We start from the raw sequence: 15823 nt of genomic DNA on the forward strand, positions 1-15823 counted from the left end.
TTACCATGTGCCAAAATATGGAGAGAGCAGTGCTTAATCTCTGAAAGTATTTGTACTTCTATCTCTGAGCCACATATCTGTTGATGTCACATTAAGCACCTGAAAAGTTGATATTGCTGCATCAACTGAGTTTCTTCACAACACAGGACTTTTTAATGCATTAAGACATGAGTAAAAAGAATAATTGAGGTCCAGTAAAAAGCTTACAGGAACAAACTCTAGCTTAAAAATAGGACTATAGACATTCAAATTCCACAATTCCTTAAATAAAGCAAGCTGGGGTAAGCAGTAGCAAACCCTGCACTTTAAATGCTGAGGGCCAGCACAACTGAAGCCTTAAAGCAACTTTTGTTCTCTTTCTCCCTAATCAGAACCAACGCTGCAATTATTTGCCAGCCCACGTGGCTGATCCCTGCTACTTCTGATGATGGAATCTCAGATTTAATCAATGCAACTCCTCCGTTCCTGTCAACTGGATTTTTGTAGTTCAGAACAACAAAGGTTTCTGACACGTCCCTTTTTCTCTCCCCTGCCCACCAAAAAGTTGGGGAGGGTGAAATTAGCTGTCTGCTAAGCAAAACTGTGCCGCATAAGGACAAAGCCTGCATATGCCATAACTGCCATTCTTTCCTTGGAGACTACTTGGCAATACTAACTCCCATAAAATAACATAATACTAAGCCTTCCAAGCTGGTTCTTGTTTGCAAGTGTTTCCCTGCAGTGCCCAAGTCCCTCAATTCTCTTTCTCCTCTACCAGCAAGGCAGAGATGTCAATGCTTTCTGTCCCATGGAGTGTTACAAACGTGCATGTACCACTGACTGTGCACAGCACTTCCTGTAGTGCCACCCTAGGTATTTCACTGCACTGGAAAACTCCAGGGATTTCTTGGACATCCTAAAAATCACCAGTCTATTTTAAGCTAGTCCAAAGTCAATCACTTATTCCCATAAGACAGGCACTGACTGTCTGGAAATCACCCAAAAAATTCCCTGCTACGTTGGCCTTTGTATTCAGTTGTCTCATGGAGAAATCCTCAAGCAATGGAAGCTCTTTCATCACTGCCTGGTTCAGCATCAATCCTGCTGTGCCATTTATTCCTCTGGGACACCACCCAGATCCAATAGCTTCTCCCTTTCCCACCTAACCCTATTGTGCCAAAGCAAACTGACACCATGGAAAAGCTATATCTTGGCAGAGCATCAGATCAACCCGTAGTTCAAAGGACATTTTAAATCAGCCAAATCAGTGCTCTGTGGGCTTTTACACCTTCCCTGTAAGCTCAGCTCTAAGAGACAGGTATAAACAACAACTTGGCAGTCCTAGAAAGCTCAACTCACCTTCTGCTGGTGAGAATTAGTGAGGATGATAAAGAACTTAAAATGTAGAAATGGGTCAAAGAAAGTGTTTGAAGGAAATAAGGAAAAGGTTCTATGATAACAGCTCAAAAGCAAAGCATAACTTCAAAACACAATGAAAATTAAAAAGCTTTTGTGGCTAACACTGTATGGCGCTGACTCCTTATGCCAGCAGAGGCAGAAAATAGAAGTACCACAGTCTTTGTTAAACTCAAATACTTTTCTCTCTTTAATAGATGGCTCTGCAAAGTCTCCCCTCTGAATAAATCTTTCAAGGAAATAAAATGTGCATGTGGCAACCTCTTTTCAAGAGAGATTTGGGAAAGGGTACATTAGAGAGCTGGGCATGGCTTTCTGAAGTCCAAAAGTTTGTGGAAGTTTTTCCTAAAAATATCAGAAAGAAATTAAGTGGACAGCAGGGAAAAAAAAAAAAAAAAGAAAAACATTACCAGGTTATGAAAATTCTTCCTTTATGTTGCTTTATAGTCTAGGAAGTCAATAAACTGAATTAACCTATAGAGTGACATCAAATGTGGTACTGCTGACCTCATTATGCTACAGTGCTCTTTCAGACTATAGTTGGCACTGCTGGGAAAGGCAGAGTCTTTCCATAGGGAGGGACGGAGGGAGCAATTAACAGCTGTGCTTTGTCTCACTGTCACCGAAGGAACAGAGACCAAATGAATTAAAAGGAACCAAGAAAACGACAGCAAAAGCCAAAGTGACAGGAATTCAAAAAGCCTTGGTGCTGGAGGCCCCCAGAACTACCTCATACTTGAACCCCGATCTATTCAAGGCATTAGACTTCACAGAGGAACACAGAAGACTCTTTCAAAGCAAACACCAATGCCCATCACACATTTCCTTCCAAGACATCACCCTGAAAACTGACAGGTCTCCCAAGACAAGATGGAGAAATATTACTTTATCTTGTCTTTGGATCCCCAATTCAGTTTCAAAAATCAGCAGGCAGTTGCTGAGCTCTCAGAACAGGCAGAGTTCAGGGTCTAACTCCTGCCGGAACCTCAGGCCACACAAATGCACAGTGTAACGTTTGTTTTGCTAAGCAACATGTTGAACATGATGCAGGAGCAAGTTGTTTTCTCTTGCTACACTGATTAGAAACAGTAACCCATCCTAAAAAACTACATTTGTAGCATAGGAAAACAGCTTTAAATGAAACAGATATGGCCAATGGCTATTGGTTATCCATCCTATAAAATACCAGGAATTAGATTTTTTTAAGGGATTCCTCATAAAACTGGGAAATTTTGTCCCCTGACACTTCTAACTCTCTCCAGAAATTAACAGAGTTGATTGAATTGAATTCAGATTAAAGTAAGCATTTCCATAATAAATGAACTTGTTATGATGGTAGCATTCAACAAAGCATGTTTAAGTAATGTCTAATTGTTAACTATATAATTGTTTTATTAACTACTTTGTGTTCAGTATATGCAGAAACATTAAGCTCCATCATATTTTGGCAACAGCTACACTGGGAAAATACTTTGATTGTCTACAAAGATATGCCTTTCTGAAAACTCAGCATTTGAGAAAAAACATTGAAACTGAAGAAAGCATTTCCTGGTCTTCTCTCCATTCAGGAAAGCTTATATTTAACATTATGTACGGTTTTCTCATATGAGATCTGATCTAAAAATAGCATTTCACTGAGGAAAAATACCCTGCACATACAAAGCTCCATTTTTAAAAGAGCACTGAGATACCTCACTGTTAAAAATAAAATACACCCCTGCATTTTACACAGACTGTGTTTGCTTCTCCCCTTAGACAGCTGGAACACAATGACGTGGGCACTCCTGTCAAACCCTGAGGAGGAGACAAAGGAGGAGGAATAACTTGAAGGCTGCCAGGGCTTATTCAAGCAGAGAGCCCTGACCTCTGGCAAGGGGAGTCTGCTTCCACTCCCAATAAAATTTACAATGCACCAGTGATGCTTCACCAGTGGAAGCACTGAGGGTCTTAGTTAGGAAAATATCTGTAAGCAATTTTACATGGCACCAGAATTGGGGTCTGCCAGGAGCTGAAGTGCTTGGTTTTGCTCAGTGGATGGTGAAAGTTTTGATCTCACCCACATGGTACAAGTGGAACTTTGTCACCAGCTGCAGGTGGGAAGTACTTTCCATAGAAGATAAATCTGCAGCAACTTTTGCCATATTCCTCCCATAACTAGCAGGAGAACATGAACACTGGGGAAAAGCCTTGTAATGTTCCTAAGTAATTATCATATTAACTATGCTCTGTCCTGGGGGTGAATCTCTTTGTTAATATTGGTGCTTGTAATAAAGATGAAAACTTGCTGGATCTATTTGAAGATAAGAACTTGGATCTAGCTTTACTCTCTCTTAACTGAGCAACTTGAAGTTTGCCAGGTCACGTCCCATATAACTCAGGAAGTTTTTCCTTGACAGTAAGTCTTTCAAAGGAAACTTTCTCCCAGACAGTAAGACAAGAACACTTCTGTATGTTTTCAATGAGCAGAACATGAAAAGCCCCAGCTCTTATCCTCCTCATCATTAAATTCCTTGGCACAGCTAACAGATCTGTTCTCACTCCTGTAACCCAGCTTCCATTTGGCACATACCTTCTTTAATCATTTACAGCTTTCTTTCAGCAGGGAAGGTGATAGGACCAAATATTTCAGATTATTTCATTTCTGATTCTCCCAGTTACTTTCCCCCCTGCTCCCCAAAAGAAATAATGGTCACAATTCTGGGGTTTTACTTCCAAATGGCATAGCCACTGTCTAGTTGGTGGTCACTCTGATCAAATCTGGCAAAGAATTAGGGGAAAGCTGGGCACCGTAAAACCTGAGCTGTCAAATTCCCCACCAAAGAAACCACAGTGGTTTCACTAGAAAGCCAAGACACTTCCCAGAACTGATGCAGACATTTACTTGCATATTTAAGTCACAGTTAGAGTCTTATTAAACTTGATGGTTCTAGTCACTTAAACACTGGAAATGTAGGTCCCTAAGCTATGAAGCCAAAGTAATTGGATTTATATGACAGACCTACAAAAGAGCCAAGCCAAAACATTGTGTCACATTACAGTCACATCAATGGTGAAACTTTAACAGTGTACTTTTACAGCAGTTATAACTTTCTTGAAAGGGGAAACAGTATGATAAGTGCAACATTTAAGTACATTTTATGTTATCTTGTAGTTATTATTGATCAGTAGTAAAAACACATTTAGTTTTGCAAAACAAAGTGAAAGCCCATGGTTATCCCTTTAGCCATCTGAGAGTAATCAGAGCTGCATTGCCAGTGCAGGTGAGTGCCAAGATTTTAATCTACTTGGACATTAATTATCTGAGTAGCTATAACTACATCCACTCAAGTGCTTACCTACCCCCTGAGATCTCATAAAAATAACAGGGGAAGCATCAGACTCCCACACTTGAGCTCTCAGGGGATCAGGCGCTTCATGTGGGATGGCCAAGGAAAATCCATGGCTCAGCACGTCACATTCAGTAGGATCAAGAGATAAATCACATCTCTACAGTGCCCAGGTTTCTGGCAATTCACTCTTGCAAGCTTGTGTCCATCAAATATCTTACCTGATTACAGGTGTTAATGTCTATTCCACTTTTCAGGTATTCCACTACTTTGTCTAAATTGCCAGCTCTGGCAGCGCGGAGAAAGCTTGCATTGCTGTCAGACTGTAAAAAGAGAAGAAAAAATATTCTCCAGTTAGCCCCTGCTTAAACCAGAGCAGAACTTCATCAGCGGTGAAAGGTTTCCATATTTCATGCTGCTAGAGAATAAAGCTGTGAAACAACTGAGTTTGAATTCTATCTGCATTAATTAGCATATTGAAATTAGGCAATAATGGCACAAAAGAACTGCAGACCTGTCAGAGCGAGCAAAATAGAGCAATAATTGCTGACATTCAAAATTTAGCAAGAACTAAAAAACCATAAATCATAGTAACTGATATTGTCAACAAGAGAAAAAGAAATGCATCAATTTGCTAACTACAGTTTTCTGGAGAATTATATACAAATATATGCTCTCTTAATATTATAAATATATTATCTCTTTTTATATATAACTTAATGTATTCTTTATGTATTTATCTATATTGTTTATAGATTTGTATAGATGTTATTTACAGATTTAGATCTATTTACTTTTAGATCTATCACTTTTGCCTACGCTCAAAGTGAGCAGCACTCCACATGTAGCTAACCTTAGAACAAAGCGGATGAAGTACTCAAGGTTGAGTATCCAAATCCAGGATCATGCTGTAAACATCCCTACCCCTAAACTTCCTGCTCTCATAAAAAAAAGGTTTAAAGACCCTATAAAAATATGCTTTCATTTTTCAGCCAGGTTGTGGGATGTACTGTTGAGCAACAGAGCGCGGAACGCCTCAGCCTTTGTCCGTGACACAGAACTCCACTGGCTGCTTGAAACCAGCCCAGATTTGGATGTTCCCCCACACAGGCAAGTTGGCTTCTAAGACACCTGAGACCAGGAGGAAAACCCAAGCCATGCCACAGAAGCCATGAGTACCCAGATTAAGCATTTGGGAAGGTGTACCGGGACAGCAACAGTTGTCCCAGCTCAATCAACCGAGTGGGAGTGAGTGCAAGGAGCAGGTAAATAAGCAGGAGAGCCTGTTTGTGGGGATGTGAGGCCAGGGGACAGCCCGCACTGCTTCTGACTGGGACTCGCTCCTTTTCGTCAGGAGAATATCCCAAACCCCTCCCACTTCCAGCCACTTAGTTCAGTTGCCCAATCCACTCCAATGCATTTTTTTTGGTCACCCTGCTTATCACGCTGCACTAACTTGCTTGACAATCCCCAATTCCAACCTATTTTAGTCTGCAACAGATGGATGTCATCAAAATGAGCCTCCTTACAACTGTGCTACATGCCAAGACAAAAATATGTCTTTGCGAGCACATCCTTTCCTGGGATGAGGATAGGCTCATAACATACCAAATGATGTTTTAATATTTAAATATCTTTGAAAAAAAAAAAATCACATGTTTTGGTAAAAGCATTAACCAAGAACAAATATCTGAGCACATGAGGGGTCAATCCGGACACTGGTTGGGAAAAGCAGTTTTGCACTCAATAATACACGTTGGTTTTTTCTCCCTATTTTTTTTCATGCTTTACTTTACAACAATAATTTACCATAGCAAAACAACAACCATCAGCTTTATACTTTTACAAGGTTAAGAAAGAATGAAGCAACACATTACCACCTACAACTTAGGGTTGTTAGGGATGAACAAATCATTGCTTGTTTTTCTTTCACACAGAATAACATAAAAAGCTAAAAATGCTGACATTTCCATTAGTGCTGGAAGCTCAGATTGTAGCTAAACCCACACAACTCTATGTCATTTGTTTCTGGCTAAGAAGACACAAACAGGTTTCCAAGCAGACTCTCATTTCCCTTGATTCATAATTCTATTACCTTGTAATCAAATTACTGCGGTGTACATCCCTTCAAGTCACTTCAAAACACTTTCCAGACACCAGAATAATAATCATAATGCAGAATAGTAGCTTTTCTTTATAAAGAGCAATAGGACAATCCATATGCTTCATATATAAATTCCCATACAAATACCAGAGACTGGCCACAAAATATTGAAAATATATTACTATATTACAAGGATTGTAACATGGTGCTGAAAGATTGACTTAGAGGTTGTGAGTACACAGATCCATTTTCTTTCCCAGTTGGCCAAATTTCATTTTTCTGTAGATCATCACTAGTTTGTCCTTTGCCCCATTCTTTTAATGCTTTTTAAAAGCATTTTTGTCAGCACTACTGTCTCAAGCATTTCTTTACTTTAGCACACTTCAAATTCAAATGCTTTTTGACAAAATCCCCTCAGTAAACAACAGCAGCAGTTTCCTGTAGTCTTACCACATCAGAGAAGACAATGATCTGGATCTGTCAGCTTTTCCAATGGATTCTGTAATCTCTTGAAATATTTTGTTAGACAGTCCCCAGCAGTCTTCAGAGCTCATCACAGCCCCCCAAGGACCCTCACAGCCTCCAGAGCCCCTCACAGACACCCAGAGACCCTCAGGGCCCCTCACGGCCCCTCAGAGCCATTTAAAGCCTCTCAAAGTCCCTCAGAGATCCTCACAGCCCTCAGACTCCCTTTAGGGCCCCTCAGAAACTTTCACAGCACTTTAGACCCCTCACAGCCCATCAGAACCCTTCATGGCCCCTCACAGTCCATCAGAGCCCCTCACGGCCGCTCAGAGCCATTTGGAGCCTCTCAAAGTCCCTCAGAGATCCTCACGGCCCTTCCGAGTCTCTTTAGGGCCCCTCAGAAACCTTTGCAGCACTTTAGACCCCTCACAGCCCATCAGAATCCCTCATGGCCCCTTAGAGAACCTCATGGGCCCTCAGAGCCCCTCACAGTCCATCACGGCCCTTTAGAGCCTCTCAAAGTCCCTCAGAGACCCTCACAGTCCCTTGAGAGCCCCTCATGGCCCCTCACAATGCTTTAGAGCCCCTTGCAGTCCATCCACAAAGCCCCTCACGGCCCCTCAAAATCCCTCACGGCCCCTCAGAGCCATTTAGAGCCTCTCAAAGTCCCTCAGAGATCCTCACGGCCCTTCCGAGTCCCTTTAGGGTCCCTCAGAAACCCTCACAGCACTTTAGACCCCTCACAGCCCATCACAGCCCCCTTAGAACCCCTCACAGCCCCTTTCATAGTCCATCACAGCCCTTTAGAGCCTCTCAAAGTCCCTCAGAGACCCTCATGGCCCCTCACAGACCTTCAGAGCCCCTCACAGTCTGCTTAAAGCCTTTCAAAATCCATCAGAGCCCCTCACAGTGCTTTAGAGCCCCTCACAGTCTGCTTAAAGCCTTTCGAAATCCATCAGAGCCCCTCACAGTGCTTTCGAGCTCCTCGTGGCCCCTCACTGCCCCATAGCCCCGTCATGGTCCCTGGTAGTGTTTCTCAGTGAGAGAAATTGCCATATCCATCTTTCTGGTTTGGTGACTGGTGAAGAACAGCTGCCAACAAACTGTCATTTGGAGGCACCTCCTTTTCAAGGAAGAAGACAAAAACACAGACCCAGAGTCCCGTGTACCATATGGTATTTCTCACATCTCCTCTTCCTAAGCACACACCCCTGAGGGGTTTTCTTGGGAGTTTTACAGAGTTTTACAAACAGAATGATCTGCTTGTAAAGCAAAAACGCTACCAGTGAGGAAAGGAAAGGTTTACAGGAGAAGAGCTCACCTTAAGCTGCAGCATGGGAGCATGAGAACATGAGAGCCGTGTAATTTGGGAAGCCCCAAAGCCGACATGTTAATGTGCAAAGTCCCAGCTGGCAGCGCTGCCCACCACCCTCAGCTCAGTCAGGCAGAAAAAAGGATCACATTGTGTACATGCAGGCACTAGGGTCAGGCAGTTAGATCAATATTTTATTAACATGATAGAAGAAAATGGTATGAGGGATTAGAAAATACTGAGACAGTATTTTATAGTATGGGTTGAATTCACCAGCTCTGCATTGAACCACCTTTTTCTAATGGACTGCTCTTAATACATACACAGTGACAGAGCATGACAAGTCCTCACTGAATACTTTTTAAAAAAGAAATTATGTTTGCAACGCCATTCTGGTACATGATAAAGATACAAAGGTAAATTTATATTAGATAATAGAATAAATTGTTCCCTTCTAGGGTGGTGAGGCCTTGGCACAGGTTGCCCAGAGAAGATGTGACTGCCTCATTCCCTGGAAATGTGCAAAGCCAGGTTGGACAGGGCTTGGAGCAACCTGGTCTATTGAAGGTATCCCTGCCTGTGGCAGGGGGTGGAACTGGATGAGGGTTCATTCCTAAGCCTATGACTTTTGAGGAGCATTTAGTTTTATTGGACCTTGTAGAGATCTCCTATCTTTAAGCATTTCCTATCAGCTTTTGACTGAGAATAGGTAATTCCAGCCATAAATAAGAATTTTCAGACCACTAGAAACAAATAAACTACAATATGAAAAACATCAATATAAGTACACTTACAGCATGAACACAAATGTTACTTTATAACTAACTACCTAGCTGTCAGAAATTGCATAAGGAAATAGAAGAAATGATCAAGTGACTCTATGAATATATGACTGTGGATCCTCCTTCTTTCTTGCTAACTACATGGCTGCAGTTTAACCTGAATTTGAAACATCTATTTCAGCAAATAAAACATATATGGAAATTAGTATTTTAAACAAATAGTCAGACCTTCCCTTCTGGTTCCTCTGCCCCCACTCTAGTTGCCCTTCCTACTGCATGATGTAACACATCACTTACTGCACACAGCGCACGCCTGTTTCTCGAAGACATTTTATAGAGAAGTGCAGAAATAAATCTTAAAGTCATATGCTGTACCAAATCCATAAAATTCTCTCCAAATATTCAAATTTGCTGGTGAAAACCAGCTTCATGCATAAGAAGGAAAGACTGGGGGGATTTCAATTTTCAAAAGATAGCTTTCATCATAACATTATCCATCAAATATTTGTTTTAAATTGTGTCTGTAGAAAAACTATTCCTGCAGGTTGGATTTGGGTTTTGTCCACTCCATGTAAGTTGAATGACCCCAGTCTGTCCAAAATCAGAAATACTTCTTTGAGAGAACACAGTCCAGCACCATGGACCCCTGCACATTTCTCACCTACTAAATACAGTTTGTTAATGGAATGCTGTCAAAAAGAATTCAAAACTCATGCTAATATCCAAATAGTATATTTACATCTTAATTTCACCTATTTGTTTTGTTTGTGTATCTGAGAGGTACTAACCCTTTCAGACTTACTTTTTAAGCATGAACCTGGGGATGTACTGCTTTGATTTTACAGAGAAAAATTTATTTAGCTTAGTAACTTTTGAAGATATTGCCCCTGATCAGGACATGAGAAAAACCTGCTTTACATAAAACAAAAAACTCAAATCATTATTGGCTGAAAAACCTTTGATGTTCAAGTGAATCCTGTGCTATCACTACAGGCAAAGGCAGCATTAAGCCACAATTAATCAATATGGCAAGGGCAGGTGACAGTGGTAATGCCATTTAAAAACTCCAGAGTTGTGAGGCACTGTTTGTACAACAGCTGTTTCCATAATTAGCAAAATGCTGATAGCTTGTGAACTCTTCTTCATTAAGAATCTCCTAACTGACTGGTGACTGATTATGTTAATATATCCAGGGAATGTCTGGAGTTGAGAATTCAGCTCACGGCAGAAGGAAAGTTGCACCTTCTAAGTCAAATTTTTGTGGCTTCTTGATGTTATTCAGTACTTAAAGATGCAAAGGGAAAGACTAACAGGTATGCAAACACATACTTCTTTTTTTCTATTCCTTACTTTCTAAAGTGTCAGTTTAAGCTCCTACTCTTGAGACAATCACTAAATTTTGTCCCAGTTGGCTTGGCTATTCTCTGATTTCAGGAACCATCTGTTCCAACCAGCCATCGTTTAATTGGGTGCAACTCTAAAAGTGGCACAGACCAGGTGTTACCATTACCCAACTCACTCATCACATACAGATTTTTGCCCATTAAGGAATCTTCTTCCACACCAGCATTCAGATGTAAAAGTTGGGAATTCAAATATAATGCTTTTCCTCATGGAAATTATATAATGCTTTTCCTCCTTTCTGTAAAACTTGCCAGCAAGTTTATCCGTGGCTCACATTTTACCTACTGCACACATTTTTTAATTTATTTTTTTTATTGAGATGAAAGTGCAGCTGATTTCCAAAGGGTATCACTCTAGAAGATGGAGCACTGACGGCAAAGAGGCAAAGTGTTTTATATATGTTCTGCTTTTAATTAAACCCCCAGAGTAGAGGCTGAGCCTGCAGTTCTGATACACATACCATAATGAGAGCTAAATATTCCACTTGCAATGGCACAGGCTCAGTAATCTAACACTGATAAATTACATAAATGAGATAATAACAGCTATAATGGACACATATTTTCCCAGCCCTTAATGAAATGACATTCATCTTCTGAAAGAAAAGAAATACAACAGTGCTTTGCTTTCAAAGCCACTTCCTTTGCCCATAAAAATGTATGTTTCCACCCCATTCATTTACTGGGAGCAATGAAAGAAGTCAGATTAAATCACAGAACCTGAAGAAATTTCAGTATCTAAATTCCTGGATGAACAATGGGCCAAATTTTCTTATTTCAATATCAAAACAAGAATTTCTATCACTCAGCTTTTCCCATTCAATCATGTACAGGCATTTCAGATCAGATTCATCCTGCTGTGTACCTTTGGTTGTATGGAATTTGTTCAGGAATAGTTGAACTGAAAATCCCACAATTCTAAAATAGCAGCTTTCACTAAAGAAACATCATGTTCTCACAATCTAGAGCAAGTTCTTATCCAGGAAAAATACACAACTGACCATACAAGAAACTAATATTTGTTAAGGCAAGAAGAACCCCAGGATTTGTGAGATGTGAAGAGGAAGATAAGCTTTCAGAGTTAAGAGATCGCTAGCAAGTTAAATATTCTCTGCCAAGATGGAGCTAATAGTATCTAGTAATTAAATATTTTAAATGTCAAAGGTATGCCTCCCTACATTAATATTGATGGTTATAAATCAGAAAAAAAATATTCTTTAAGTATGTATTATGAACCTGAATAATTTAAGGTGCTTTGAGTACTTAGGCCAATAAATCCTAGAACATCATGAAGCCACTTTTTCTGTCACTGAGCTGGAGCAGTGGCTGGAGTTGCCCTAATTATGCTGTTGCAGACATTGTGGACATGGCCCCACACTTTGCCATGAAGACTATGGATATTTTCATCAAAAAATATTTTGTAATACCAAGCTGGTGAAATAGGTACAAGAAGAGAGAAATCCTTTGTGCTATACACTGCGTATGACAAAGGATTCAAACAATCCTTGATTTCAAATCAAAACATTTTAAAACACAGAAAATTATTCCCTGACCCAGAAACCTGGGATAGCATTGACCAGATTCCTTCCAGTATGTGCTGCGTTCCACAGAATGAATATTCTCATTAGCTCTGCTAAGGGATGTGTGGGAGCCCAAATCACACACTGCCAGAGCAGGTAGGAAGGGTAATGCTGTTTCCATTTATTATACATCTTGGTAAAAGCTTTCTTGTGTCAGACAAAGAGGCTGCAACCCAAAGGAGATACTGCGTGCAGCAAGATTCAAGATTTAGAGAGTCCTCAAGAAATTACTTCCATTGGTATGCCTAGAGATGGAAAGAACCATGGCAAAAAAAAAGAAGCTGAGAAAATAAACTAGGTTAAGTGATTTATGATTTATGCACATTATAAATAAAAGAAATGTATTACAAGTCCAACATATATTCATCAACTTCCAGTGATTTCAAGATTTGCATAAAACAGTTTTTTGATGGTTTCATATCTTTTTATGAGACAGTCCTCAGAAAGCTGCATTTGAAATTTAGGAAGTTTTTTATTGCTGCTACATGATCCCATCAAACATATTTTTGAGCAACATAAGAGGGAGGAAACTGTCCAGGTCATGGCCTTACCTGAACACCAGATTCTGCCCCAAGATCACTCCAAACAGACACAACTGAACAATTAATAATGCTGATGGACACTTCTAATTTTTACTAGTGGAAAAGCCAGGCTTCAGCTATTCCACTTCTTGTTATTGATAGGAAAAATCTCAATCATTCATAGGGAATTACTTTAATTTTAGGCTGCTTGTTACATTTTGACACCTTTGGCTCTTTTGCCAGCTCTGTGAACTTCCAGACCTTGCAGGGTACCATCCAGGCACTCTTTTCTCTCTGCTGGAATGCACAAATGACTGATCAGTTTGGCTTTGTTTTTAACCAGGAGAAGAATAAAGGGATATTTTGGCAAACCACTTTAAACTATGGTTAATTTTTACCACATCTTTGAGTCTAATTGATCTCAAACTAAACAGATTTAAGTTATTTGCTGAAGGGAGGGTTTAAATACACACTAAACCTTGTTCCTGAATTTGGGCCAATATTGGCAAATACAGTAGCAGCAGAAGAGGAAGAGAAAACTAATGTAAAATCACCCCTTCCTCAAGCCAAGAAGCAAATGCCCTCTATAAACCTTTTATGATCCTTAGCTGCCTCAGACATCTGTAGGAGTCCTCCCACTCCAATCATTAACTTACCATACTGGCCTGGCTGCTGATTGTACTGTGTCAATGAAGGATTTGTGAGAACTGAGGCAAAACTGCATAGCTTTCTATGGAAAAGAATGGAATAAAAGTCTTTTCCCCAGCTGCATGTCCCTTCCAAAGGCAGTACTTGAAATGACAGATGTTATTTTAATCCATGCTGATTTTACAATATCAAGCAACATCAGTTATCAGAGTTCTAATAAGGGACAGTGCATCAGTAGCTGAACTTCAGGCATGTGTAATCCTTGTCCTTCCCCTGGGCTATTCATCATCTCCAAAACAAACTTTCTGGTATAAATCCCAGCTTGGAAACAATATGTGGGTGTCTGAATTATCATCGGCATGAGTCTAAAAAACAAGACTATCAAATGTACCTGGGAAATGTAATCTTTGTATTTAAAAAGAATAAAGAGGAAAAAAAAAAACCAAACCACCCTGAAAAACAACAAACCAAGCACCCCAAAGGATTTGGGTTTTGAGAATCAAAGATTTTATAGTTTGATTAATCCTAAAAACTAGAAATATATTCATTACTCTAAAGTAGAAATGTATAATCCTGTTGTTTAATAGGAACATTTCTTGTGCTGAAATTTGAGACAAAATAATTTAGTCATGATCCTGAAACTATAAGGATTTGGGATACATTCAGAAGAGCCACATGATTAGTCTTGCTTCTCCTAGTTGACACATGCATTTACTGAAGTCTCTTAAATACTGATATGGAACCAAGATTTCCTCTAGGGGAACTGAATAATATTAAAGGAAGGAAAAATATTTAGGATCCTCTGGATGCCGTATATTGAGATATTGAGGTGTGGTAACAACTGTAGAATTTGGCAGGCATCTAAATGGTTTCCATAGCAAGTTTCCGTTACTGATAATGTTCCTAAATAGAGGTAATAATGCCAGAACAGCTCTAGAAAGAACTAGGATGCCACACCAAACATTATCTAGCTTACCAAAAATCCAGGCTGTAAGTGAAGTTTATGACAGACTGTTGACAGATAATCCCATCACTCCCAATTTTTCATTCCCTATGGCCAAGTGACATTTCCCAATAAAAGAAATGGGTGAATACCACCCATGCTGAAGGGTCAAACTGCTCTACCCACCCAAACACCATTAACCGATCGCCCATTGATTCAAATGTACTGGTTCCATAAAACAGAAAAAATTATTTCATGTTGCTTTGAGATGGGCTAAAATAGATGTAAACAAAGGTTGTTACCACAGGTCCTAATTCAGCAAGACTCATTGCACAGATCTTACTTGTACAGAGAGGTAAAAGGAACACTCAAGTAGTAAATGAAGAACCTTGTAATCCGAGGCCTAGACCTTAAAGAATTCAGCTCTGGCCAGCAGAAAGAGGAACAAGTTTCACCTAACTTCACCTGCAGAAAAGCAACAGTGATGTTAAAGTCCACCTTGCCAAATCTGCTGAGTTGAACAGGGAGGAAAAACTCCTATGGATGCTGCAGTAGGAAAACCTGTGCTACAACTCAGAGAGCCATCTGTCCCAGGCAGTCTGAAATACCTGGTTCTGAAGCAGCAGATTGCATTTGATTCTTACGTTAGAAAATATTAGATTAGCAAAGCAATTTTGCCATCTGAGTTGGCTGAATATCAGCTGAATTATTCTGAACCTCATATCTGCTACAAGGCTCCCAGAGTTATCATATTCACCTTGATGTGGCAACTCTTTTTAATGAGCCAAGACAAGGAGCATGGCTACAGTTACATAAAGGCAGAGGAAATATATAATAGCTAACAGGGTACTGTGCTGGATACCGTATTCCTGTTCAGGGGGGGAAAAGACAATACAATTTCTCCCTGCAGAACAAAGCTTTGCTGGCATTTCTAATTTACAGACACCTCTTTTTCTTTTAACTTTTTCTGTATGGAATCATAAGAATGATGAGAGACTGCAAACATTCTTAGGGAAATACAGGAAGTTTCCTTTGTAATCCCCCAAGCACTGTAAACCTGAATCAAGACAGACATAACTAAAGAAACTTGGCCAGTCCCTACCAGGGCCACATAAAGCCAAGATCTTATGATTGAACACATCAAAAACATTATCAGAGTGCCTGATCTCTGCCTGCTATGAAAAGCTGCGTAGGCTGAATGAAAAGTATCCAGAAAAATAAAAAGGAAAAGAAGCCCCAAAGATCACATGCTGCTCTCTCCTGTGTCCTCTGAGGGCTGACCTTATGCCAAAGGGCAGCTCAGAGGCTGGACGTGCCAGGAGAGCTGTTTCAGTTTGCTTATTT

General features: G+C 40.1%; 1 protein-coding gene across 14 annotated transcripts in view; it reads right to left on the reverse strand.

Moving 5' to 3' along the window:
* ANK2 (ankyrin 2) overlaps nucleotides 1-15823 on the reverse strand; it is a 275878-nt gene that overhangs the window by 111053 nt on the left and 149002 nt on the right. For all 14 annotated transcript variants that reach the window (XM_085579383.1, XM_085579389.1, XM_085579388.1 and 11 more), the window contains one exon: nucleotides 4943-5044. In XM_085579383.1, the coding sequence (XP_085435509.1) occupies nucleotides 4943-5044 (102 nt within the window). The remainder of the gene's footprint in view (nucleotides 1-4942; nucleotides 5045-15823) is intronic.

Source organism: Lonchura striata, chromosome 4, assembly GCF_050655825.1.
Source record: "Lonchura striata isolate lonStrDom1 chromosome 4, ASM5065582v1, whole genome shotgun sequence".
NCBI classification, from domain to species: Eukaryota; Metazoa; Chordata; class Aves; order Passeriformes; family Estrildidae; genus Lonchura; species Lonchura striata.